The sequence below is a fragment of the Anguilla anguilla genome, chromosome 8, assembly GCF_013347855.1.
Source record: "Anguilla anguilla isolate fAngAng1 chromosome 8, fAngAng1.pri, whole genome shotgun sequence".
Lineage (NCBI taxonomy): Eukaryota > Metazoa > Chordata > Actinopteri > Anguilliformes > Anguillidae > Anguilla > Anguilla anguilla.
Genome location: NC_049208.1, coordinates 48,442,366 through 48,470,353, shown reverse-complemented (window position 1 = coordinate 48,470,353; position 27,988 = coordinate 48,442,366). Strand labels below are relative to the sequence as shown.

General features: G+C 48.9%; 2 protein-coding genes across 2 annotated transcripts; both read left to right on the top strand.

Moving 5' to 3' along the window:
- Positions 1–115: 115 nt before the first annotated feature.
- Positions 116–16,977, top strand: pip5k1aa (phosphatidylinositol-4-phosphate 5-kinase, type I, alpha, a). The gene is made up of 15 exons (XM_035430630.1): positions 116–145; positions 532–771; positions 2,692–2,822; positions 3,516–3,633; positions 3,740–3,892; positions 4,753–5,052; positions 5,766–5,941; positions 7,103–7,186; positions 7,909–7,957; positions 8,694–8,778; positions 8,883–9,056; positions 9,495–9,630; positions 9,970–10,026; positions 10,661–10,742; positions 11,397–16,977. Exons 1-14 carry the CDS (start codon positions 116–118, stop codon positions 10,737–10,739), a joined length of 1,812 nt encoding a protein of 603 aa, XP_035286521.1. The 3' UTR covers positions 10,740–10,742; positions 11,397–16,977.
- Positions 16,978–19,034: 2,057 nt separating this feature from the next.
- On the top strand, positions 19,035–27,213 carry psmd4a (proteasome 26S subunit, non-ATPase 4a). The gene is made up of 10 exons (XM_035431404.1): positions 19,035–19,139; positions 20,635–20,775; positions 21,374–21,488; positions 22,268–22,354; positions 22,478–22,546; positions 22,979–23,194; positions 23,469–23,577; positions 24,510–24,647; positions 26,040–26,101; positions 26,404–27,213. The coding sequence occupies exons 1-10, from the start codon at positions 19,114–19,116 to the stop codon at positions 26,575–26,577; spliced, it is 1,137 nt and encodes a 378-aa protein (XP_035287295.1). The 5' UTR covers positions 19,035–19,113; the 3' UTR covers positions 26,578–27,213.
- The last annotated feature ends 775 nt before the right edge of the window (positions 27,214–27,988 follow it).

The window sequence follows — 27,988 nt, the reverse complement described above, 5'->3', positions numbered from 1 at the left end:
GCCTAGGCAGGCTTACCCCCCTTTTAATGTGCAGCTCTGAAAGCAGTGGATGTATGCATGAATGAATCAGTGCGTTTGTGCAGCACTTTTTTTTCGCTCGAATCGCTTTACAGCGATGGGCGGGAACCCGCCTCACGCACCGCCAGTGTGGTTGCAGTATGCTGCTGTGGCCTGACTCAGTGGCCCTCACTGTAAACCCCACCCCCCCCTCCCCTCCCCGAGAGGGAGAGACATCAGTGTCTGTGTCGCCCACATCCTGTGCTCGTCTGCAGCGCAGTTTTTGTTTGGGAGTGAAAGGACAGGTGGGTACCGTAGTCCAGGCTCGTGGGTAAGCCTCGTGTTGACTAGGAAAGCGCGGCCAAGTCACCTTCCGTAAACGAGCGCAGGTGCGCTGTGTACGGCCCCCTGCGCTGCGGATACCGATCCTCTCTTGTGATATCCGTTTATTTGCCTTGAAAAAAGAAAAAAGAACGACCTATTGTTCCCTGTTGAGCGCTTGCCAAATATTTGAGGAAGCAAAACCGGCGGTAGAAACTTCCCCATAACGTGTTTTTCAGTAGTGGACAAATTGCTGAAGTCGGACTCTCCCTTTTTTTTTTTTTTTTTTTTTTTGTTGCTCATTCTCTCTCTCTTCTCTCCTTCTCTACCTCCGTCTCTCCCCGCGGTTTCTCTGACTACCAGACGGCTGGCTCGTCGGGGACCTCCCAGACCATGAAGAGGACCATCGGACACCGAGGGGTCGACCCTACGGGCGAGACCACCTACAAGAAGGTCAGAGTTCAAAGGTCATGCGAGACTGGCCACATCATTCTCTAGACTGGGCTTGCTCAACTCCGGTCCTGCCGGCCTGGTCTGGGTGCTGGTTTTCGTTCCAGCCAATTGCCCAGGTTATTATTGCTAACTAAAATCCAAACCAAGACAAGAACTATACATGGAAAAAAACCTTAATGTAAACTGAAATAAAAATAGAATGGAGAGTTTAAAAAAAAAAAAAAGAAGAAAAAAAAAAGAAAACTAAACGGACATGACCAAACCCACTTGTAAAGCTAACTGAAATAAAATTCAAATACGCCTGAAGTGTTTTTAGTTTTTAGCTGTGGTCTTTTTGATAATTTACGTGCCGGGTAAGAGAGTGAGAATTTTTTTCGGCGAATAATTTTCTGTTTTCTGTTGAACACTGTTTCACAAGCTGGTGCCACGGTGGTGATCTGCTCTGCTCTGACTGTGGGCACCTCGTTCTCACGCGTTGGCGAATGAGGAAATGCCACTGTGAGTCGCCTTACTCTGGACTCCGCTGCCGGGTTTGCTTTGCGATACGCCAACAATACTGGGGAGAAAACGCACGTCCTGTTTGGGATTACTCAACGGGTTCAGAGTTGCTGTATATTTGCGGTTTGGTTTTCCATTAAATCGTTCAAGGCTTCAAGCTTGTTTTGCGATGGTTTGCTAAATTAATTAAAAAATAACGTTGAAAAGATTTATTGTTCATTTGACGCAGTACCTGATGTAAACATGTAAACTGTTCTGATCTTTGCCACTAACAAAATGGTGTACGCAAAAAAAAAAAGCAGAAACTAAGCGTTTCCAAAAAAATGAAAACTAAACTAAAACTAGCCAACCAACTCTTTAAACTAACTTAAAATAAACTGAAATGGAAATCAATTGAAAATAAATATAAATAAAAATAGAAAAAAGAATGAAAATTTAAAAACTATAATAAACCCTGCCCATTTACCTTAGTTTTAGTTTTCTGACAGCTCTACGAACTACTCTGGTTCGGTCCTGTGCTTGAGCACAGTAAAATCTTTAGGACGCACTTGCACTCTGCGGCTGTAGCTGGTGCTTATGCGAATGTCAGCTTAAGATACGATTGAGCTCGTTAAATAATTAAGAGCAAATGCTGGAGCAAAATTCTGAAGTGGATCGGCCTGCCGTTCCTTCTGTCTTCCGAGTACGGGGAGGTTCTGCCTGGCGGCAGTAATTTCCAGTCCTGTTACGGCTTATGAATATTCATGAAGAGGCGTGGCCGAGAGCAGAACGGCCGTCGCTCCGGTGCTGTCTTTGGCCGCTCGGCGGCTCTGGAGGATTTGAGGCCACGCCTCTCAGCTCGTGCACTGGGACCCCTCCGCTGCTGGCGTCACAGGGCTTTTTTAATGGAGACAAGCACTCTGACAAGCACAGCAAAACCGCCTTTCGCTCAGATTCCTGGAACCAGCGTGTGTGTGTGTGTGTGTGTGTGTGTGTGTGTGTGTGTGTGTGTGTGTGTGTGCGTGTGCGTGTGCGTGTGCGTGTGCGTGTGCGTGTGCGTGTGCGTGTGCGTGTGCGTGTGCGTGTGCGTGTGCGTGTGCGTGTGCGTGTGCGTGTGCGTGTGTGTAAATGGGCATCGTTCGTGTTCTGAAGGATACGCATGAGGTCATCCTAGAGAGTCAGGTGGTTTGTACTGTAAGTACTGTACGGCCTCTGACGGACTTATTTTTTTTAATTCAACAACGCTCTTTTCATTTTATTTTTTTGAATACTCAGGAATCTTCGAATCTTCCCTTCCCTATCGCTGTGTGCCCAGCACTGGGGAGGTGAACTCTGTTACTCACAAACTGAGGCCGTGTTATGCTGTGTCCCCTCCTCCCCTATCCACACTTTATTTAAAAATGCGTTTCACACCCCCCCCCCCCCCCACCCTCCCCTCCCCAGACCACTTCCTCTGCCCTGAAAGGTGCCATCCAGCTGGGCATCACCCACACCGTGGGCAGCTTGAGCCAGAAGGCCGAGCGGGACGTGCTCATGCAGGACTTTGTGGTGGTGGAGAGCATCTTCTTCCCCAGGTAGGTGGCGCTGTGCCGTGTGTGTGCCTGCGTGCGTGGAGTGTGTGTGTGTCTGTGTATATGGGCATGGCATGTGAATATGTACTGTGGCGTGTGTGTGTGTGCATGCGTGTGTGCGTGCATGGTGTGTGTGTGTGTGGGTGCGTGTGTGTGTGGGTGCGTGCGTGTGGCTTTGACCTCAGGCTACCCTGCGGCACATGCAGCGCTTTGGTACTTCCTGTGCTGGGAGAGAACAGGACGGCTGGACTGGAAATGACTGCTCAGTGCTGCTCTGTGTGTGGTTTTTTTCTTTTTTTTTTGGGCGGGGGTAGGGGGGGAGTGGTGGTGGTGGTGGCCTTTGTTTGTGTGGCACCCAACTTGTCAATGAACTCATCTCTTTTGCTCTTGTTCATCTCTTTCTTTCTCGTTTTGTCGGTCCCTGTCCCACCCCACTCGATTCGATTCAAAATACTTTATTGGCATGACATATTTCAGTGCATATAAACACATGATAATGCATATAAACTATAATGCAGTGTCATGAATTATGACATTATGACACTCTCTCTCTTGGTCTCTTTCTACCTCTCCCTTCCACTTTCTTCCTCTCTCTCTCTCTCTCTCTCTCTCTCTCTCTCTCTCTCTCCCTCTCTCCCTCCCTCCCTCTCCCTCCCTCCCCCCCCCCCCCCCCCCCTCTCTCTCTCTCTCTCTCAGCGAGGGCAGTAATCTGACCCCAGCCCACCGCTACAGCGACTTCAGGTTTAAGACCTACGCCCCCATCGCCTTCCGCTACTTCCGCGAGCTCTTCGGAATCCGGCCCGACGACTACCTGGTAACCTCTCTCTCTCTCTTTACTTCCTCCTCTGACCCCGCCCCCCCCCCCGCCCCGCCCCCCCGAGCGCGGGCGCTAACGCTAACGCCCGCTCTGTCTGCCGCAGTACTCGCTCTGCAACGAGTCGCTGATCGAGCTCTCCAACTCGGGCGCCAGCGGCTCCGTCTTCTACGTCTCCAGCGACGACGAGTTCATCATCAAGACCGTGCAGCACAAGGAGGCGGAGTTTCTGCAGAAGCTGCTCCCGGGCTACTTCATGGTGAGGCTCCCGGGGAGCTTCTCCTCCCGGACTCAATGCGACGCGCTCGGGCCGGGGCTGCGGGCACACGCGGTTCAGTCACACCGGAGTGCTTTCCGATTGGATCGAGCTCGCTTTAACGCTGATAAGGACAGGGAACGCTGTGGCCTGAACGTCTTAGCGTTCAGCTGGGAGTCAGGAGCTTTTTTTAAAAGAGAAAATAAGCTTTCCCATGACCTCTCCAGCTATACAGAGTGCACTGTTTACTGTTTTTATACAATTAGTAACATATGATCAAATGAAGAAGTGCAACATTTATGCAGTATTTTGGGAATGGAGGTATTAAAAGATGCAGTTCTTTCCCATGGTAAAAATAAGTTGTTTGGAGTAAAAGCTATTTGAAATGTTAAAAGTGGAAGCCAGTGGTGGAAGATCCAGGTTCAGAAAGTAAAAGTCCTCCTCAGTGTTTTGTTCCAGTCGCCTGGATTTGCTAATTAGCGCAGTTCTTCAGCCAGGAGGTGGAGCTAATTAGTGAAATCAGCTGAGCTGAGCTTGTGGGTGGAAGAAGCACATGGCAGGACTTTTACTTTCTGACCCCTGGACTTTCCACCTCTTCTGGTGGAACTCATCCGTGACTTCAACCCATCTTTGTTGACACTGACTCCACCCCCAGTAGCTTAAAATGGAAAATGGGAAAGCTGTGCATTGTTAAACATGCAGTTTCTGACCCCCTCTCCCTCTACCCTCCTTCCCCCTCTCCCGCCGCCCTCCCTTCCCCCCTCTCCTCCTTCCCTCTCTCTATCCCTCCCCCTCTCGCTCCCCTTCTCCCTCTCCCTCCACCCTCTCCCTCCCCCCCTCCCTCTACCCCTCCCCCCCCGCAGAACCTGAACCAGAACAAGCGGACGCTGCTGCCCAAGTTCTACGGGCTGTACTGCGTGCAGGCGGGCGGGAAGAACATCCGCATCCTGGTGATGAACAACCTGCTGCCGCGCTCGGTGCACATGCACCTGAAGTTCGACCTGAAGGGCTCCACCTACAAGCGCCGCGCCTCGGCCAAGGAGCGCGAGAAGACCTCGCCCACCTACAAGGACCTGGACTTCATCCAGGACCTGCCCGACGGCCTGCTGATGGAGCCTGAGAACTACAACGCCCTGAGCAAGACCATCCAGAGGGACTGCCTGGTGAGAGGGAGTGTGTGTGTGTGTGTGTGTGTGTGTGTGTCTGTGTCTGTGTCTGTGTCTGTGTCTGTGTCTGTGTCTGTGTCTGTGTCTGTGTCTGTGTCTGTGTGTGTGTGTCTGTGTGTGTGTGTGTGTGTGAGTGTGTGTGTGACCATCCAGAGGGACTGCCTGGTGAGAGTGTGTCTGTGTCTGTGTGTGTGTGTGTGTGTGTGTGTGTGTGTGTGTGTGTGTGTGTGTGTGTGTGTGTGTGTGTGTGTGTGTGTGTGTGTGTGTGTGTGTGTGTGTGTGTGTGTGTGTGTGTGTGTGTGTGTGTGTGTGTGTGTGTGTGTGTGTGTGTGTGTATTGAGCGTGATTGGGCTAACTTTAGCTCAGCCATACACACAGCAGCATCTGGATCACTAGGCTTCACCAAAAAACATCATCAGGACTGGTTTGACAGCAACTCTGCTGAAATTCAACATCTCCTGGAAGAAAAGCGTAAGGCTTACACTTCCCACATCTCGAACCCCCAGTCCTCCGTCCTCCTCTCACGGTGGGAAGCCATTCGTGCGGAGACTCAGAAGCAGCTCCGAAACACGGAGAACGAATGGTGGCTCAAAAAAGGCCCACGAGATCCAAGCCTTTGCAGACTCCAACAACACTCACGCCTTCTACCAAGCAGTCAAGTCATTTTTGAATCTTGTGTTAATGTGTGTGCACTGTGACTGTCCCTGTAGCTGCTGCAGAGCTTTAAGATCATGGACTACAGCATGCTGGTGGGGATCCACAATGTGGACCAGGCGGGGGAGAGTGACCAGCGCATACGGCGGGGCCAGAAGGCCCTGTTCAGCACCGCCATGGAGTCCATCCAGGGGGAGGCCAGCGGGAAGGGCCCGCTAGACTCTGCAGATCAGTGAGTGTCTGCTATACCACCTCATACCGCCTCTATTATACCACCTCATTATACCACCTCATACCGCCACTATTATACCACCCCATACTGCCACTGTTATACCACCCCATACCGCCACTATTATACCACCTCATTATACCACCCCATATTACCACTGTTTTACTACCCCATACCACCACTGTTATACCACCCCATACCGCCACTATTATACCACCCCATACTGCCACTGTTATACCACCCCATACCACCTCATTATACCACCTCATACCGCCACCATTATACCACCTCATTATACCACCCCATATTACCACTGTTTTACTACCCCATACCGCCACTCTTATACCACCCCATACCGCCACTCTTATACCACCCCATACTGCCACTGTTATACCACTTCATACCACCACTATTATACCACCCCATATTACCACTGTTATACCACCCCATACCGCCGCTTTTATACCACCCCATACTGCCACTGTTATACCACTTCATACCACCACTATTATACCACCCCATATTACCACTGTTATACCACCCCATACCGCCGCTTTTATACCACCCCATACTGCCACTGTTATACCACCCCATACCGCCACTGTTACACCACCCCATACTGCTACTGTTACACCACCCCATACTGCTACTGTTACACCACCCCATACTGCTACTGTTATACCACCCCATACTGCCACTGTTATACCACCCCATACTGCCACTGTTATACCACCCCATACTGCTACTGTTATACCACCCCATACCGCCACTCTTATACCACCCCATACTGCTACTGTTATACCACCCCATACTGCCACTGTTATACCACCTCATTATACCACCCCATACTGCCACTGTTATACCACCTCATACCGCCACTGTTATACCACCACTGCTATACTACCCCATCCCATACCTATGTTTGTATTGCATTCTTTTTGTGTATTATAAACTATATTCACTTTCATATTACATTTTCATACACTGATTTTATTATTTTCATTATTAATTTTCCTCTCTGCGTTATTTTTAATTGCTCTGTTGATTGGTACATAATGTATGGAGAGTACTTAATAAAATAAAGTGTAATAACATGTTTATGACACCGGCAGTGATGACGATGATGATGATGATGACGATGACGATGATGGTGTTTTTGCGCAGGTCAGGGGGGATCCCGGCACGCAACGCTAAAGGGGAGAGGCTGCTGGTGTACATCGGCGTCATCGACATCCTGCAGTCGTACAGGTGCGGGCCGTCCCCGACGGCTGACCCAGCGTCCCGTCTGTGCTTCTGTCTGCCTGCTTTTTTTGAGCATTTTCACCCCAGCGGCCTGTCGCTTTCGTTTAGGAACGCCCACACCCTACCGTGTGTGTGTGTGTGTGCGTGCACGTGTGCGTGTGTGTGTGTGCGCGCGTGTGCGTGTGTGTGTGTGTGCGCGCGTGTGTGTGTATGCACATGCGTGCGTGCGTGCGTTTGCGCGTTCATGTTCATTATTCTGATGCTATGGAGAATATACTGTCAAATTTCGATACTTGTAGGACCACTATAATTACGTCTCTTGAAAACACGCACCCTACCCTCACCATATTTTTCTTTTGGCCACAGGACGTTAATTCACTCAATACATGTTTTACTTTATTTATTGAGTGTGTCAGTTAATTTGTATACACTGTACGTTATACTGTATATCCAAACACATTGGCAGCAACTTATTGCACAGTAACAGTTATGAAATTAATTTACCTATATACAGTCAGATATGGGTTACGTGTTAATTAATTTCATATTAATATATGTTTTGATATATAGAGCACAGTGTGTATATATATATATTTATTTTTTATTTTTTTTGACACTCACTATAAAGTAATGCACTGTAATGCCCAGCTTAGTATCAGCCACCTCCTGTCACACCCCCAGTTTTGGCCCCCTCCCCTGTTCTGACCGGGGCGTTCCCTCTCCCCCAGGTTCATGAAGAAACTGGAGCACTCCTGGAAGGCCCTGGTCCATGATGGGGTGAGACTCCTGCGTCTTTAAAATCCTCGCATGTGTCCGCTTAACTTCTGCTCCTGTTGGTCGGATTTTTTGTTTGGTGGTTCGTTTTTAAATTGCAGCTCGTGTCTATGCACTCCTGTTAACGGCATTATTGATTTTGCCTTTTTGTGTTGATGAGATCTTGGCTAAAATAGTACAGGTGCACCCCCGCCCCCCACCCCCCCCCACCCCGCTGGCAAAATGGGGCCAATGTGAAGCACGATGTGATATTAAAATGTGAATTCATACGAGCAGGGGCTGCCTCCTCCGGAGATGGAATTTCAAAACGTTCAGCACTCAAGACTTATTTTCACTGAGCTCTCCTGCGTCCAGCCTGTGGTTCTTTTTTCCACAGGAAGCTGTGTGATGAGTTCATTTTACATAAAGTTAATTCATTTTATGCACGCTGACGTCTTTACACAAACCCTGTGTTTGCATTGTAAAAGCTGGCTTTTCTACAGATTGCACCGTTTAAACAAATAATTCCAAGTCAGTAGCTCTTCATTCTTCACCTTGGTCCAGGAGTGAACCTGGAAGGTCTCTATTAGCATGTTCCTTTGGCTGCTCTGTGTATCTGAGCAGGACTGATTGTATCTGAGCATGCTCAGTGCGGTCTGGGCCGCTGTTCTCTCTGCCTCAGGACCGAGTGGATCTGAGCATGCTCAGTGCGGTCTGGGCCGCTGTTTTAAACTGGGCTGTTGTGTTGTCTCCGTCTCAGGACACGGTGTCTGTGCACAGACCTGGCTTCTACGCCGAGAGGTTTCAGAAGTTCATGTGCAACACCGCCTTCAAGAAGATTCCGCGTGAGTCCTTCCTTCCGCCCGTTATCTCGCCTAAAAAAGGCCCGACCCCGACCCCGCCCCAAATCCCCGCTTCACCATACTCCCTCTTCTCTGCGTCCCAACAGTGAAGCCCTCCCCTTCGAAGAAGAGCCGGACGGGGGGCCAGGGCGGGCTGAGGAGGGCCAACACCGCCATGGGGTCCACCGTCCCACAATCCAGTGCGGCCGGCGGCTCGGGGACGGACGCGCGACCGGGCTATCAGTCCCAGCTCAGCCAATCGGAGGCTGAGGCCGAGAGCGGTGAGCTGGGGCAGGGGGGTCCGGGCGGGGTCGGGGTCATGCAGTAGCAAAGCAGTGCTTCCTTAACTGTGGCTGATCACAAGGTGGAGGTGTATCACAAGACGGCGTTACTGTCCTTACTAAATTATTGCTTTCCGCTTTCCAAAGGTAATCCCATCAGTCCACTGCTATAATGTGTACGTGCACCCATTTTGACTTTTGAAAGCATTTTAATTCCATCTTTGAAAATATTTTGGGCAGTGTTTTAGGTGGCACAGAAAAATGTAGGTGTTTAGAAAGATGGAGTGGGTGGTGCAGGACATGAGGCTGGTTGGTTGTTCGAGGGCGCACTCTGATGATATCATGACTGGCGTTGTGTGGAATCAACGGGGGCCACAGTTTGGGTGATTAACTCCTTGTGTGTGTTTGTGTGTTCTTTCTTTTGTTCGTTTTGTTCAGGCATGCAGTCGGGCCGCCCCGACCTCCTCCCGAGGACCCCTCCCGTGGACGAGGCTGTCTGTGACTCCGTCGAGACCACCCTCTCCAACTGCTCCCTGGGAAGCGGGGGGCTTGGCTCCGCCTCTCTTCTCGTCAGGTGGGTTTCCGTCGCTCTGTCCTCCTCTGTTCGTCCATCCGTCCGTCGGCCCGCCTCACTTCCTGTTTGCTGTCAGGAGGCCGCTATGCCATTTCATGATTAAGCCATCAGTTTAAATCGTTTCCGTGCAGAGCTAACTTGCCTCACCTGGTTTCTAATGTTCGAATGGGCTGCTGATTTTTTGGCAGAAACAAAAGGCCTGCTGGACCTCGCGGTCCCCAGCCCAAGGGTTGGGGGGGGACCCCTGCTCTCACAATGTAGTTTCAGTCCGGGCGAGGTTAGGGACACGCAATCCCCTTAATTTCCCCAGTGAATCTACTCCTCTCTGTGTCTGTACAGGTCAGTCGGAGTGGAGGTGCACAAAGCAGCGAGCCAAGACCACAGCGCCCCCGACAGGTGAGGAGACGCACACGCAGGCCTGTTCATTTGCGTGTGAAATTTCTCAGTTATGTAAAAATTACTTAATTAAAAAAAAAAAAAAAGTATTTATGTTATGACTTTTTTTATTTTTCTATTTTTTATTTGGCATCTCTAATCTCAGTGTCCGAATGTCCAATTAGCGAACTGCGTCCCAGCACGCACGTGCGGGCGCGCGTTTCTCCTCGTTGCTCTCTTTCGTGTGGTTGGGTAGTCTGATGTTACTGCGCGGGACAGCCTGCCCCAGCCTAGCGAGGGGGAGTGGTTTACATGTGACTCGTCTTACGGATATGAATATTAATGAGTCTAGGATACACGCCTACCCTGACCTGATCTGCTGGTCACAAACAGGTCACGATAATCTAATAGCGTTTATTATCATTTAATGATTATAATCTAAATTTTAAGAAGACTATCAGCTGTCTTTTCTGGGGAACATAAACCACCGTATCGAATCTGGTTTCCCGGCCCTTTAAAAGAAGCGTTTTTCTGTTGAGGAAGCCATTTTGGGAATGCCTTATTGTCTCGTTCCGTACCGGACTGTTACGGGCTGTCTGTCGGCCTAGCGACGACCTCTGACCCCTGACCCCCTGACCCCTGGCTTTTCTCCCAGCGCTGCCACGGCCGCCGCGGAGGAGCAGGACAGCAGGGAGGACGTCATTTCGCTCCAGGACATCGAGACCAACCTCTGATCTGTGAGTGCAGCCCCCCCCAGAGTAAACCGTGCTCTCACGCTGTCCTTATTACCACCGATTGGCTGGCCTCTGCTGTGGCTGAGACTGGTGCTTCAGGGACTCTGGCTAAGCTGCTCGCTAAATCCGTATGCCGTGTGCCGCCTGCAGCCTTGAGTTAGTGATGGCTGTGTTGTGGAACGGGAAGGAGATGGAAAGGTCTAGAAGGATGACCTGGCACTTCTGGACTGGGGCTGCTCTTGCGGTTCATATCACAATTACCCCCCCACCCCACCCCGAACCCCATACCCAACCCCACCCCGAACCCCATACCCAACCCCCACCCCGAACCCCATACCCAACCCCCACCCCGAACCCCATACCCAACCCCAACCCCAAGTTACTTTACTGAAACTGAGAGAGGTTTATAGTGGATGACATGGTGACATAGTTTGTTTGGAATCGGAGCCTGTGTGCGGTTGTGTGCACGCGCACCTGTGGGTGTGTGTGTGGTCTTGTGGGGGTGGGGGTTTGTGTGTAGGTGCGTGCATGTGTGTGTGTGTGTGGGAGGGTGCGCTTGTGTGGGAGGTGTGGTTAACGTGGGTGGGGGATGTTGGCTTTGTTCATTTGCGTTGTGCAAAACTGCTCTCACCAACCCCCGCCCCTTTTCCCCCGCAGGGAAAGAAGAGAGAACGAAAGTGATCCTGTGGAAGGCGCGAGTGAGAGAGAGAGAGAGAGCGAGAGAAAGGACCGGAACGTGCGGAGAGAGACACTCTAAAAAGGAAAGAAAAAAAGAAGGGGGGGAGGAGGAGAAGAACAATCCCTCGTTTTCCTGAGGGAACTTTTTTTGCAAGAATGAGTGCCAGGAGGTGAAAAGAAGGAAAGAAAGCAATGGACCTGTGAGGAGAGTGAGAATGTGAGAGGGAGGGAGATGGAGAGAGAGAGAGAGAGCGGGAGCGGGAGCGGGAGGGGCAGAGAGAGAGAGAGAGAGAGAGAGAGAGTGAGAGAGGTGGACAAGTCTGCAGGGAAAATCCTGCCCGACACCAAGTCTGCTGCTTGTGACACTGACCACAGCTGCACCATGAGTGCAGCTCTACCAGCCACCTTCATCTGTCTGAACCCCACACCCAGCCCCGGGGGGGGCGGCAGGGGCTCAACACAGGGCGTTTTGTCTTGGGGCGGGGTGGGGGGGGGGTGCCCTGGCTGCCGGGCGACGCCGAGGTGCGGGTGCAGGCTCGGGCACGCGAACGCGTTTCGCGGGTCTGAAGAGTCTGACGTCTCAGCAGGGACGTCGGGCCCCGGGCCCGGGCCGCACAGATCGTCTTCAGACCCCGCGCGAGGAGAGCCGCATTTCTGCCGCCGGGGAGCGAGGATAATGATTGTAATCTCAAGAAAGTTGCCTTAGTTGTGTGTGAACTGACAGACGAGGAGCCTTTTCCTACAATAATCAAATTTTTCAAACACTCAACACGGTTTCTCCCTTCGCTGTGATTTTTATTGTTTGTTTGGACTTCAGCTATTGCTTTTCATTGTGTTGAACTTGCCAGCACTGTCCTGGAGTTTCACTGTATCACAGTAATACAGTGTAATTTTGTTTCTACAGTACGTATAGAGAGCTAGGTCAGTGTAGCACTGTAGTATTCCGTTAGGGGCATTGTAGTGGACTCCTACTGCTGTGCTGTGATGAGTTAGAGTCTTAAGTGGGGGGGTTTGTGATTCTGTGCCATAACAGGAGGCATTGCAGGGGTGACCCAGGATTAGGACTACAATTCCCACTCACCCCTTTGTTCTTCGATTCAGAGAGACGGGGCGATGCCTGGGCTCAGTGGAACATGGTCTCTGTATTTTTTTATTATTTTTTTTTGCTTTTGTTTGTTTTTTTCCCCCACTTTTCCCTGCAAGTCTTTTTGGACTTGTTGTGATTACATTCATTGAAGAAGGCTACCATTTCAACTTTTTAAATGTTTCATTTCAAAGAAACCTGAAGGATGGATTTCGGAAAAGTTGCTGAAATGGGATAGGAGGAGGACAGATGAAGAAGCACCCCCCTACCATTTGGAACTTTTCGCCTTCCCTTTTCCCGTCTTCTCTTTTGATGATGATTCCCTCCTGCCCCCCCCCCCCCTTCCAAAAGCACAGCAGCCACTGACCCATTGTCTGCGAACTGATTTTTTTGCACCACCCGCCTTTGGGTGGAGTCAGGGGAGTATGGGTGGAGATTCTGATCGATGGGGACAACGGTGGCGTTTCCACGGCCACGCTGTCGTCGGGCAAGACACTGTGTTGGGCCTGAGTCTTTTAGCAGCAGGCTTTAAGGGGCTTTAACTTTCTCTGTGTTTTTCGGCTTGACCTGGCTGACCTTGCTGTGGAAACGCATCCGCACCGTCCACAGGCTACATTAGCGCTGCCCTTGACATACGGTTCCAAGTTCCCCCTTTCCGGTTTCCTCAGTTTGGGTGAAGATCACACGCCGTTCGGTTACAAAACGGGCGCGTCCTTCGAGGGAAGCCAGCCCCCCCCCCCTGCTAATTATTAAAATAGCGACCGCCGTCAAAAACACCTCGAGCGAGACCACATCCTGGAAATGACTGCACGCGTTTTCGTTTCGGAAGCGTCCTGTGAGGCGTTGGCCTCGTGCGACCGAGAGCACTTCCTGTTCCTCTCCCCGAAATAGCCACCGATCTCCAATTTTTTGTTTTGTTCATGTTCATACTGCAAAACAAAAGTGTTTCAAGCTTATAATGAGACTTAAAATCTTATTTTTTCTCTCAAGTAGAGAGTATTAGCTTATTTTTTTAGTTACTTTTTTGCTTGATGGGAAACCATCTTACCCCCCCACCGGCAAATCTTGAAATGAACAACAAACTGTCACCTCATAGGTAAATTGTTTTTGTCGGATTTTGCAAAAAAAGTAACAGAAATGAGATTTCAAGTCTAAAAAAGACTTAAGATACTTATTTTTTTGGTTTTTGCAGTGCGCCTGCCTCTTTCTCACATTGGTAGGGTTGTCGTCTCGCCAGATTTCATCTCTGGCCACAAAGAAAAAGCAGGCCTTGCTGTTTGTTTTTTTTCCCCCCTTTCTTTCTTTTTTCTGGCACCCAGGAAGTGGTTCTCTGTGGTTCTTGTGTGGACGCACACACCGCGCGGCCGTCGCAGACGCCGTTCGCCGAGCCGGTTAGAGTGTGACCGTTAGCCGCGGGGTGCTTCTGCGCGACGGTCAGCCCGGGTCACGCTCGTTCCTTTCGGCCCTCTTCATCGTATCGGCATACCCACTGCCAGCCGAGCTCATCGGCTTGTCAGCCATCCGGTGGACCAATCAGAGATGACGGATGACGAAGCAGGAGGACCAATGAAATCCGATCTGCCTTGAGGGCAGAGCAACGCTTTTCAGTACACAACAGACCGCCTTTCACACTCACACACACACACACACACACACCCATTCATGTGCCTTGAACATGCTGCGTAAGACTGTCTCAGTCAAACCTGGTTGTTTCCGTGCTCCTTCAAGCTGCTGCTTTTCTCCGGGTAGCGGAGATGACTGCCCCGCCCTCTCGAAACGGACCAGCGTTCACACGCCTTCCGCGACCCGCAAACTCCACCACTGTGTGGAATGGAGGGGAGGGGGGGCTGTCCTCTACACCCCCCCCCCCCTCCATTCCACACAGTTTTCCCTTCTCTGCTTTCTGATGCGTCTCTTGCTGATATTTTTACCCTACAGTTTATACCCAATTCGGGTAGTGATCTCATAGGCAGCCCCAGGGACCAACTGAAGGACCAACCCTGAACAGGGAGGGGAGGGGGGAGGGGGGAAATCCCATTCACTGCTCTACTCTGCTGTGAACAGTCTATCAGTTGTGGCTCGGGTAAATAGACACAGGGGGACCTTATTCTTGGTTTGGGGGGGGCAATATGACCACAGTGTCTTCTGTATTCCCGTGGATTGTATGTTTAGGTCTTGGTTTCCATTGGCTGCTGTTAAAAGCATCGCGCCAAATAAAGACGTGTGATTGGACGAGAGCGCGTCGGGTCGGCTCTGGGACTTCGGTTCACGTGCCTGCGCAGCAGAGGGCACCCGTTTCCTGTGCCACGGCAGCGCCGATTGGACGGAATGTTGACCACGAGCCAATCCCCTGAAGCCCTCGGACCAAATGGTCACCCTTCTGTTCCCACAACCCTCATCTGTGCTGCGTGCACCTTCCAGCATGTCCCTATGATGCATACTGCTTGTACACAACTACAGTGCTGTCATTATTTCTTTTCCCTGTTTGTCTACTGAAGTTAAGTGTTTTATGTTATTGTTGCCCTGTTCATAAGTTTTGGAAGGCGTCTGAATTATATAATCGGCAATCTTGTCGTCAGTAGATTTGAATGGAAGATGTAAACGGGGTTTGACTGTCACATGCCCCCCCCCCCTTCCCCACCCCCAAATGGCTCCTTGGCCTGTGCTGATAAGTGTAAGTGCATGTGTGTGCGTGCGTGAGTGAGTAAGAGGGAGAGAGAACGTGTAGTCTACTTCATGATTTACATGCATATTGAACTGGACCTGGGAATGAATTCTTTGAAATTGAAGTGTTCTTTCGTTTTCAGGAAGAAGCCGGTTATTTGAAAAAGAATCATCCCAGTGCAAGTGATTAGTTGGACTATCCAAGCACACAGCTCCTTGGTCCATTACAAGGCAGATTTACAAATGTGTAGCACGTCCAACCAAGCACTTTCCCTGGGTTACATTTTGTCGTAGAACCTGCACTTTTGTGCCTTTTCCGAATAGAGTGTGTGGCAGGATCGTTTTAGCGCCAAAGTCCAGGGGGTGTCCGAATGAGAAAAATGGGGACGTGGATCTTTTTCGAGGGGAGGGGCATAGATTGGATTTCCCTTTATGCCTTTGTAGTGCTTGTCTGGTTTTCTTTTGCATTCCATTTTGAATTGTAGCATTGTCTTTTTATATTTCACAAGCTTATTTCTCTTTTGCCCTATAATCTGAATCGCATATTTTTCAACAGGGCAGCCATCGAACGATGGGCATCTTTTCTTTTTTTTAAAAAAAATTCCTGTCACAATTAAATCTATTTGCTCTCCCCTTCCCAAGTCCCTAAAACCCAAGACTCTCTTCAGCAGATTCTCAAAAGAACCAGAAATGCCTTAAAATCGACTCCAGGGTTTTTGACTCTGCCCTCAATCGAACAGTTGACGACACACTCGGTTTACATGCAGTATTAACAGGGTAGGGCCCGCAGAGGCCTTTAGAAGTTTGTGGTGTTGGTTAAACTAAACTGAAAATAACCCTTCTGGCACCTCAGAGTTAAGTGCGTCTGAATGATCGCACAGAAAACCCTACGCGTAAAACTAGTCGAAACGGCACAGAACACTAAAAATGTGTGTACATCATGGCTGGTACAGAAGTTATAATGAATGGCCATCTGTGAGATTTTAAGTCATATTTATTGATTTTTTTTTTTTGGTTTGTTCAGAAATGCTGTTTTCTGAAATGTTTATGATTGTATGCAATATTAAGTATTCCAGCTGGGTCATTGTTTGAGGAACTTCGCTGAGAGCACACGGAAGTCAGGAAGTTTAGTGATGACTTTTTCTCTCTTTTTTTTTTGTATTTCAGCAGTGGATTATAGTTTAAGATGATTATACAGTATTGTAATATCTATAATATCTATTAAGAATATTCTCGCCTGCGTTTCTGTGTGATTTGTATTAGTCTCGTCTGTGCATCTCTGTTCGTACAGTTTTACTGATTGTTGTCCAGTACAATATCAATATCTTTTTACTCTTGCCTGTATAAAATGTGTATATGTATATATATAGGAGTCAAGGCAATGCCTTTTCTTGCAGTGTTTATTGGCCATTTTTTCCCCACCATGATTTCATTGATCTGGTGATTTTTTTTTTTTTTTTCATACTGTATTTCTGAATCGAGTTCATTAAAAAAAGGAAGAAAGTAAGTGTCTTGTTTCTTATTCACATCAGTCTGCTTTTGTCAGATGGAGTTATGAATAAATCATGAAATCATTGCATGGCTCATAAATATTATATTAAATTACTTTGGCCAACTGAAAAGTTTGCTCTGGGAGGCAAAATGCCCAAGACTTTTTTTCATTTTTATTTTGTTTATTTTTCTGTCCATGGAGTCTTGTGTCCATGGAAGAACTGCAGGAGGAGATGCCTGTTCTCTCAGTCACAATATTTTATTTATTTACTGCTGTCTTAAATTACCTCCTTTTTTATTAAAAACAAAGCATGACTACAACAGATTATTTCATTGTATGTTTGGTACCAAGAAGTTAAGCTTCAGTTCTTCTGAAGCAGGCCCCTTTTTACTTATTTATACATATTTATAAAATAATTGTATTCATTTTGGTAAAATAACTTCATTAAATGGACGGGAGTTCTGTTTTAGAGGAAAGTAAGCGAAACCTACAAAACCGCATTTAACGATGGTGGAAGGCACTAGATTCCATATGAGAGCAAAACATTTGAGCACTAACAATACATTTTAAAACTTAAGAATGAATAAAGCATTATTGGATTCAATAAATGTAAAAACAGCCTAATCCTTGAAGCCTACTTCCTCTCTCTTCAAGCAGGCAATGAGCATACTCACCACGGATGGTTTCATTTCCCAAAAAAACAACTTCTTCAATGGTATTTATTGGCAGCTCACAACCTGCGTAGAAGATGCATTACTGACACTTAATATTCTGGACTATGGAGCAGATTAGTCAAATCCATCCATCCATTATCTGTACCCGCTTATCCTGAGGTGGGGGGGTGGGGCTGGAGCCTCTCCCAGAATGCAATTGGATGAGAGGCAGGAATACACCCAGGGCAGGTCACCAATCTATCACAGGGCATGCACACCATTCACTCTCTCATACCTAAGGGCAATTTAGAGTCTCCAATTAGCCTAACTGCATGTCTTTGGACTGTGGGAGGAAACTGGAGTACCCGGACGAAACGGACATGGGGAGAACATGTCAAACCCAGAACCTTCTTGCTGTGAGGCGACAGTGCTACCCACTGCACCACCGTGCCACCCATCCAGTAGTCAGACCCTTTAGCCCGAACCCGTTTCTAAAAGATATTGCACCACAGCCCTGTAATTCCTACTCAAACCTTCCCCCTCACCCAAAATGTCTTTAATATCACTGACCCTACCACCGCCTTCCACTATCCTGTTAAATAACACTGCTCTTACATTGACGAATTGGCCACGCGCCACTATGACGTGCTCGACTATCTCCGGCACCATACACATTTCGCAAAACCCACCTCCCCGTCAGCCGAAAGAAGAACTGAAATCAGTGTGCCCCAACCTCATCCTGGCAATCAGTACCTCCTCTGTCCTATTTTCACCTTAACCTGCTTTGCCCTAATGGAGTTCTGCAGTTTCTATAGCCATCTGCCATCTTTGCCATTATTCTACTGTTCCTGCCACTCTGCCACGATAGCCGTCTAGATAATTGATTTTTCTTCCCCTCTGCCTAATGGGACCTTAATATCAATTAGTTCCTTGTTTAACGCCTTTTTTGCCGATTTGTCTGCTCCTTCATTTCCCCTAACACCTACATGTGTCGGCACCCAACAAAACTCTACTATAAAGCCTTAAAAGTGACATATTTTTTTTCAAGCAGCAGATCTCTTCTGTTTGATTTACAAGAGCATATACTGTGCAGTGCTGATGATGAGTCTGAACCACTAACCTCTCTCTCCGGATGCCCCTATCCGGCCCATTGCAATCCCACTACTATTACCAGTAATTCAGCAGTATATACTGACGACCTATCCGATATTCTATTCCTCAATTTTGAATTGAAGTCTGGAATAAAAACATCTGTTCCCACCTGATCAGATACATGATCATTTGAGCCATTTGTAAATATTGGCAGGAAGGAATAATATTTACTTCTGAGGTACCTTACTAGTTACTAGTACACGTATCTCAACAATTTCGTCCATGTGTCTACGTTGTCCCATCAGGTTTGTGAAATAACCAAGGTGGTATGCTAGCCATTTGGCACAACGGGGCTGGAAAAAATTACTTTATCCCAGATTCCTCCACCTGTTTCCCAACCGCCCATCAAAAACCTCTGCCATTTCCACTGGTATACTCCGAGCAATTCTCTAGTATTTTAGGGGTCGGGTGCCTATCATCACATCCTTGTAAATTAACCGAGTACGCAAAAAGGGAAACTTCGAAAATCTAGACCGGCGTCCATACAACAGCATTGTTTCGAAAAAAAAAAGTAAATAACTACGTCCCCCATAGTTCGCATACTTCTGGTTTTCGGATATTCATATCCGGGTCATCGATTAGCCTAGGTTAGTTGACCAATGAGAAGCTGCGTTTTAAGGACCGTCAGAAAGCGACGGTAAAGTTTCCAAAATGGTGCTCGAGAGTACTATGGTCTGGTAAGATATGCACAAATATGTTTAAATCAATACCTGCTTGCTAATTACGCGGGACCAGTTCGCTGGTTTGGTTGAGAATTAACTGTTATACTGTCGACTTTTATCTGGGGTCAAAAGCGGGCCCTTTTGTTGAAAAATTGCGTGAGAGTTTGCTGAAGCGCCGAGTAGAATGGGAGTGCTTTATTTTCCTGAGTCATTACAGACAGGCAGCCCGTGACAACCAGATATATGTGTTTGAACGTGTCTAAAACCGTCTGAATATATTGGTCAGATAGTACATGCACCTTTGTGTAAGCGTCTGATTGTTCGCAGTGCGTTTGATTTACCATTATACTCAGAGGTGACCGTCTAGTCCTCTAGAGAGATATACAGCTAGCGAATATTAGCTGACTGGCTGGCTAATGCTAGCCATCTAAGGACAAAACCTCAATACTCATGCCTCCGCCTCCCTAGCTAGCTTGATATCTTAATGTCGTTTTATCTGTTTGATTTGGGATAGCTAGGTACTCTATGTATAACTTCTAAATTGTAGCAGTTTCTGACGTTCTTGGTCGCGTTACTGACAGCGCCACTCATATCTGAGTACAATGTTGCTAGCAATAAATTAACGTTAACGTGAGCACTGTAAGTGGGGTCATTTTGGATTTATGTTTACCTCCTATATGATTGACAGTCAGCCGGGAGTTAACGTTGGCGTCGATGGCTTAACATTGCCGTTCGAATAAATATAGAATACGCAGTTGTTCAACTGCCAGCAGAATAAGTGTTTAATGAGGAAACCGTTGCTAGCATCTTGTTTACACCAACAGCAGCCCCCCCCCCCCCCCCCCCCCCCCCCCCATCCAACACCAACCCCCGAACAGCGCTCTCTTCAAATCCTTTCTGAGCTGGCCTGAATTCCGGCACGAGTCAGTGATCCATGAAATCCTGTAATTGTAGGTGTATCGCTTTGGACCCACTGACAGTGGATTCAGGATCCTCTAGGGTTGTCTATTGTGTCCTGGGTCTTGTTATTAGGATGATAGTCTCTCCATTTCCCTGTGACTGCGTTTATGCAGTGTCTTTGTCTCATAATCTGGCTGGATGATTTCCTGTACGTTACCCCTTTAGAGTTTCGAAGTCTGGATAGTGTATTCAATGTTTTGAGTAGCGGCAATACTGGTTTAATTGTAGTTTTTTGTTTGTTTGTTTGTTTGTTTGTTTGTTTTCACTTTCCAAGCTTCCCTAGTGTCATATCCTTCCACTAAACGGAGTATCTCTGTTATGATAGCTGTACCGTGCTTGTGTTCCGGCTAGATTGTGTGCAGCTATGTTTTAAGTGGAATGGAATGTGGAGTCTGGTGGCCAGCTGTTTTCAGAATGGCCCATCTGGGTATCATGGTCTTAGTTCCACAGATCAGAGGTGCTTGTGTGAAAATTCACAGGTCATAGATTTTTTTTTTACACAGAGTAATAAACATTTTTTAAAACGCACGTTTTATATGTCTTGCGTCAGCGTGGACAACAGTGAATACATGCGAAATGGGGACTTCCTGCCCACGAGACTACAGGCCCAGCAGGACGCCGTCAACATCGTCTGCCACTCCAAGACCCGCAGCAACCCCGAGAACAACGTGGGCCTCATCACAATGGCAAAGTGAGTTCCTGTGGCCCTCACTTTGAGTTCCTGTCCATGACACCCCGCCATATACCTCTGTACAGCCGCCACTGACAATGGCAATGCAGATGATGAGAGAGTCAGTTCTGGGTGAGCGTGTGCCCAGCGAACACAAAACATTCTCACAACGTTTGCCATGTGGTGGCAAAGTTACAAACAAAACATTCCAGTGACGTTGTGAGAACGTTGTGTTGGTTGAGCTGGGGGGGGGGGGGGGGGTCGGTGGGTCGGTCGGGGGTTGGAGGGCATCCCAGTGGAATGATGCTTAATTTGGTTTAAGGTCTTGAGTGTCGGTATAAGGAACCGTACTGAGTGCTTAAGAGCTGATGGAGCGCCCGGTTAGTGTAATTTAATGACAGTCAGGATGCATTTCAGACAGTCTGCCAGGGTTCAACACCCCACCCCCCCGTCTGTACTGTACAGGCAGGAGGTGCCTGTCAGTGATGCCCCTTAACCCCCCCCATGCCTCCTGTTTCTATAGGTTACTTTTTATGTGCGAGAGCCTGTAGGTGGATAAAAGGGTTATGATATTAATGGGTTTTTTTCTTCTGTGTGTGTGTGTGTGTGTGTGTAAAAGTAACTGTGAGGTGCTGACCACCCTAACCCCGGACACCGGCCGGATCCTCTCAAAGCTGCATGCGGTTCAGCCCCGGGGCAAGATCAGCTTCTGCACCGGCATCAGAGTGGCCCATGTGAGTCACACACACACGCACACACTCGCGCACACGCATGCACACACACGCACACACTCACGCACACGCATGCACACACAAGCACACACACAAGCACACACACGCACGCACGCACGCACGCACGCACGCACGCACGCACGCACGCACGCACGCACGCACGCACGCACGCACGCACGCACGCACACTGCCCTACACACCACATTAACAAGACCCCATAGATACACACACACTGCCCTAGGTAGTGCATTATCAGGATCCTTTATGCTACACCAGCACCTACACGCGCATTGCACTGTATCAAGGGGACCTTAATCACAACCGCTACACTCACTCTGCCATACATTGCATGAACTTGCTCCTGCTACTGTAGCGGAAGCACTGAGCGTGCGCGATGCTGTACCGTAAGGATCTGTTTCCCGAATTGGCAAAGTAAAAACAGTATGCGGTCGGCACACCAGTGCGGGCAGGAAAAGGACAAGTCATTCTGCATGGTTATGGTTCTCTGATATGCTGTACAGTATTAAGATTGTGCTGTAACGCGTACATACGTTAAACAGAGCAGCGCAGCTTTCCGCCGGTTCCTTGCGCACAGCGCAGGTGGCGGTTCTAAACTGAAACCCGCGCTCTTCGCGACGTTGCGCCGGCGGCTGCTCCTTGAGCTCCTCCTGGTCAGCCCTGGGTGTGTTTGAAGGTGCCGGAAGGTGCCGGAAGGTGCCGGAACTTGCCCCGCGTGCCGACGTGTGTTTAAACCCCCCCCGTCCGTCTCCCCCCCCCATTAGCTGGCCCTGAAGCACAGACAGGGCAAAAATCACAAGATGCGCATCATCGCCTTCGTGGGAAGTCCTGTCGAGGACAACGAGAAGGACGTGAGTGTCTCCCTCTTCTTTCTCTCTCTCTGTCCGTCTGCGGAGTCTTCGAACACGCACTCCGCGCTTTTATTTACCGGTTTCTCTTTCCTCTCCTCCTCTGTCATCGCTCCACCTCCATAGCTGGTCAAAATGGCCAAACGGTTGAAGAAAGAGAAGGTCAATGTGGACGTGATCAACTTTGGAGAGGAGGTGAGATGGTCTGCTTCTAACCGGCCTCGGGTTACCTGTTGACAAACCCAGAACCCCCCCCCCAAACTATCCCCCTAAAGTTCTGGGTTTGTCAGAACTTTTGTGGGAATTCGGGAAAAGGAAAGTCCAGGGGTCAAAAAGCAAAAGCCCTGCCATGTGTTTCTTTCACCCATGGACTCCACCCATGAACAGCTGATTTCACTAATTGGTTCCACCTCCTAGCTGAAGAATTGTGCAAAACAGCACATCCAGGTGATTGGAGCGAATTACTGGGCAGGACTTACCTTTCTGAACCTGGATTTTCCACTGCCGAATTTGACCAGACCAGAACTCTGGGGTTAACACCTCTGCTCTTACAAAAATTGCAGTGGGATCTTTATTATTGAACCTTTAATTAATATACGCCCTGTCCCTCCCGCTTTCCCACCCCAGGAGGTGAACACAGAGAAGCTGACTGCCTTCATCAACACCCTAAACGGGAAGGAGGGGACGGGATCCCACCTGGTGACTGTGCCCCCGGGGCCCAGTCTGGCCGACGCCCTGCTGTCCTCCCCCATCCTGGCCGGCGAGGGGGGTTCCATGCTGGGCCTGGGGGCCAGCGACTTCGAGTTTGGTGTGGACCCCAGTGCCGACCCTGAGCTTGCACTGGTGAGAACTGGGGCGGGTGGGGTCTGCACCGGTGGTGTAGTTTTACTGGCAGTGGGGCATAGGGGTTGCCAGTTCGAATCAAGGGTAGATGACATCTTTCTCTCGGATAAAGGTGCTTAAGGGTAATTCCTTCAGTGAATATTCAGCTGTATATGGATAATATGTAAAAGTAGAGTAAGTTATGTTTGTCGCTGGATTAATAATGTAAATAATGTTGTGAGGGCTACGCCTGTAAGCCTGTCCCAGAATTAACTCATCCCTCCCCCACCCCCAGGCGCTGCGTGTTTCCATGGAGGAGCAGAGGCAGCGGCAGGAGGAGGAGGCTCGGAGGGCGGCCGCCGCCTCCGCTGCTGAGGCCGGGATCCCCACCCCTACAGGAGACGGTGAGAGGGAGAGACAGAGCAACTGACACTACTGACAGACAGACAGGGAGAGAGCAACTGACACTACTGATAGACAGACAGGAAAAGAGCAACTAACACTACTGACAGACAGAGAGAGCAAATTACACTTCTGACAGACACACAGGGAGAGAGCAGCTGTCACTACTGACTGACAGGCAGGAAGAGAGCAACTGACACTACTGACAGACAGACAGGGAGAGGGCAACTGACTCTACTGACTGACAGACAGGCAAGGCAAGAGCAACTTACACTACTGACAGACAGGGAAAGAGCAACTGACACGACTGATACAGACAGGGAGAGAGCAACTGACACTAAAGACAGACAGACAGTGAGAGAGGAACTGACACTACTGACAGAGACTGCCTGGGAGAGAGCAACTGACACTACTGACAGACACAGGAAAAGAGCAACTGACACTACTGACAGACAGAGAGAGCAAATGACACTGCTGACAGACACACAGGGAGAGAGCAACTGTAACTACTGACTGACAGACAGGCAGGAAGAGAGCAACTGACACTACTGACAGACAGACAGATAGGGAGAGGGCAACTGACTCTACTGACTGACAGGCAGGCAGGGCGAGAGCAACTGACACTACTGACAGACAGGGAAAGAGCAACTGACACGACTGATACAGACAGGGAGAGAGCAAGTGACCAGAGGTAGAAAGTCCAGGGCTCTGAGTAAAAGTCCTGCCGTGTGTTTCTTCTGTTCTACCTCCTGGCTGAAGAATTGTGCTCATTTTCAAGTCCAGGTGATTGGAACAAAATCCTGGGGAGGATTTTTACTTTCGAACCTGGATTTTCCACCTCTGAATTTGACCAGACCGGGACTCTGGGGTAAAACGCCCATGCTCTTTCAAAAAATGCTGAGGGATCTAACCTCCCCCCCCCCTTCCCCCGCAGAGTCGGAGGACGCCCTGCTGAAGATGTCCGTGTCGCAGCCCGAGACGGGCGCCGCCGTCCTGCCTGACTTCAGCAGCATGACGGAGGACGAGCAGATCGCCTACGCCATGCAGATGTCCCTGCAGGGGGCCGGCGGCGGTACGGTGAAAACGGCTACGGCAGCACCCTGTCACGCCCGTTAGCCCACTACCACCCGCACAGTTACCATTACTGTTCACTGCTACCATTACACCATTACAGTTACCATTACTGTTCACTGCTACCATTACAGTTACCATTACCCTTCACTACTACCATTACACCATTACAGTTACCATTACTGTTCACTGCTACCATTACACCATTACAGTTACCATTACCCTTCACTACTACCATTACACCATTACAGTTACCATTACTGTTCACTGCTACCATTACATCATTACAGTTACCATTACTCTTCACTACTACCATTACACCATTACAGTTACCATTACCCTTCACTACTACCATTACACCATTACAGTTACCATTACTGTTCACTGCTACCATTACACCATTACAGTTACCATTACTCTTCACTACTACCATTACACCATTACAGTTACCATTACTGTTCACTGCTACCATTCCACCATTACAGTTACCATTACTCTTCACTACTACCATTACACCATTACAGTTGCCATTACTCTTCACTACTACCATTACACCATTACAGTTACCATTACTGTTCACTGCTACCATTACACCATTACAGTTACCATTACTCTTCACTACTACCATTACACCATTACAGTTATCATTACTTTTCACTGCTACCATTCCACCATTACAGTTACCATTACTCTTCACTACTACCATTACACCATTACAGTTACCATTACTGTTCACTACTACCATTACACCATTACAGTTACCATTACTGTTCACTGCTACCATTACAGTTACCATTGCTCTTCACTACTACCATTACACCATTACAGTTACCATTGCTGTTCAGTGCTACCATTACAGTTACCATTGCTGTTCACTGCTACCATTACAGTTACCATTGCTGTTCACTACTACCATTAGTTACCATTGCTGTTCACTACTACCATTACAGTTACCATTACTGTTCACTACTACCATTACAGTTAACATTACTGCTCACTACTACCATTACAGTTACCATTACTATTCACTTCTACCATTACAGCATTAGTTACCATTGTGATTGACTACTACCATTACAGTTACCATTAGTGCTCACTATTACCATTACACAACACCTCTATTTACCATTACTGCTCACTGCTAACATTATACCACATTACACCATTACAGGGCAGTTAATACACAGAATTTGTACTACTATGACACATGCAAGCTGAGTGCTTCATTGCTGCTACTCGCTCTACGCATTCACCACTGCAGTGTTCTGCAGTTCTCAGACTCTCTGAGCACTGCAGATATCGCCGACAGCACTACAGAAGATAGACTCGCACACGCTAACCGGTCACACACTCTCTCACGCCATTTCTCTCTCTCTGCCCGCTCCTGATTCAGAGTTTGGCGAATCCATACCGATGGACACAGGAGCACCCATGGACACTGCCGAATCTGCCAAGGTGGGCCCTTCTCCGACTCCACACTGGGAGCCTAACCCAGGGGATAAAATCCACCAACGCATGATTTCACATTGCCTGTGAATTCCCAGGCACCCCCTCTCGCCTTGACCCTGTATTCTGACCCCCCCCCCCCCCTTCCCCCCACTCCCTCTCACCCTGACCCTGTATTCTGACCCGCCCCCCCTTCCCCCCACACCCTCTCACCCTGACCCTGCATTCTGACCCCCTTCCCCCCACTCCCTCTCACCCTGACCCTGCATTCTGCCGGACGTGGCTCTCATCCCCGTCCTCCTCTCGCTCAGGAGGAAGACGACTACGACGTCATGCAGGACCCCGAGTTCCTGCAGAGCGTGCTGGAGAGCCTGCCCGGGGTGGACCCCAACAACGAGGCCATCCGCAACGCCATGGGGTCCCTGGCCTCGCAGACCGGGGCCAAGCCCCCTGAGGGGAAGAAGGACGAGGAGAAGAAGAAATGAGACCTGCCGGAGGACGGAGGGACGGCCCAGCGCCAGACGGACCGCCGACCGGACTGAGGGATCTCACAGGGACGGACGGATGGACGGACGGACAGACAGACGGACCTGGACTTGACGCCATTTTGTGTACAACAGAGAAAGCTGTGCACTGGAAGACCTGACTGATTTCTAGGTGGACTTGATCCTTGACTAGACAGACGGTCTTAGTTTTTTTTTTTGACGGTTGGACAAGCAAAGTGGCACACAGACTTTCAGGAAAGTACAGAGACTGTAATATACACGTGCAAACACCCACACATGCACACGCGCGCCCACACAGACACACACACACACACACACACACACACAACTCTGTGAATATATCTGACTGTGACCTGACCGACCGGTACACCTCTAACAGTATGTAGACAGGTTCTGAAAGCTGTATACTAAATAGTTATCCTCTCTCCTCATCTTTGGCTTGGTTTTCTTTTTTGTATTGCGATTAAAAACAAGTGGGCAAAGGTCGGTATGCATGTCTTTTTCAATTCCCACCACCTCTTCCCTGCCGTTTCTCAGCCTGTTGCTATTTTAAAGGCCTTTGTATAAAAAAAGAAGAAAATAGAAGACTGTATTAAATGAAATATGTAACATTCACTGTGCTTGTGTTATCTTTGACTGACCAGGATCAGTGTGTTACTTTAACCCTTTATGGAGTAAGATCACAAACATGATTAGAATGTTCTGAACTGAATGTTCTGAACCAATGCTGATGTAACAGTCACTACTGGTAACTGAAAGCAATGGAGTTCTAGAACCCGGGCTTATAATTTTGAAAAACGTTCCAGAAAACCTACTCTTCAAAGGGTTAATCTGCTGGTTTTTTTTTTTTTAAAGCTTTTTCTCCTTAGTTTAGAATGCCCAGTTGGTTTCTTTGGTAGCACTTACTGCTGAAACCACAGCTGTCTGGGAAAGCCGACAGGCACGTGCTGCACAAAGTGCATGATGTGTCAGCCACCTGTTTTTAGCACGCCGCAGTCCTCAAGTCTGGCTCGCGCACACCCAAGTGTTTGAGAAAGACGCTTCACGCGCAACTCGACAGGTGGACCATGGGCACCCCGCTGGACCAGCAGGGGTCGATAGCGAGCGATGACATTCTGTAATCCTGGCTGACTGAAACCCTCCCTTCCCTGGGGGGACATTGGCTCTAAATCAGGGGTGGGCAATTCCAGTCTTGGAGGGTCGATGGGTATGCAAGTTTTTTGTTTCTACCAATTGCCATGGCTAACTGAGCTAACTGCCTGTATACACCAACACTGGTTCACTCATAGATTAGGTAAAACGTTTGGTGTTAGGGCGCAGGAACAGACTGGCTCTGATTCATATGCTTATCAAGAGATGCTGCTCAAAAGTCAGATGGCGTAAGTGTTAG

What these genes read in the sequence shown, in the direction of transcription:
- pip5k1aa (XM_035430630.1), top strand. Translation starts at nt 116, where the DNA reads ATGGGCGGGAACCCGCCTCACGCACCGCCA. An exon ending in ACCCGCCTCACGCACCGCCA is followed by an intron (nt 146 to 531) that starts GTGTGGTTGCAG and finishes AACCGGCGGTAG; the next exon opens with AAACTTCCCCATAACGTGTT. An exon ending in CCGCTAGACTCTGCAGATCA is followed by an intron (nt 5,942 to 7,102) that starts GTGAGTGTCTGC and finishes GTTTTTGCGCAG; the next exon opens with GTCAGGGGGGATCCCGGCAC.
- psmd4a (XM_035431404.1), top strand. Translation starts at nt 19,114, where the DNA reads ATGGTGCTCGAGAGTACTATGGTCTG. An exon ending in GGCCTCATCACAATGGCAAA is followed by an intron (nt 20,776 to 21,373) that starts GTGAGTTCCTGT and finishes TGTGTGTAAAAG; the next exon opens with TAACTGTGAGGTGCTGACCA. An exon ending in CCCCACCCCTACAGGAGACG is followed by an intron (nt 23,578 to 24,509) that starts GTGAGAGGGAGA and finishes CTTCCCCCGCAG; the next exon opens with AGTCGGAGGACGCCCTGCTG.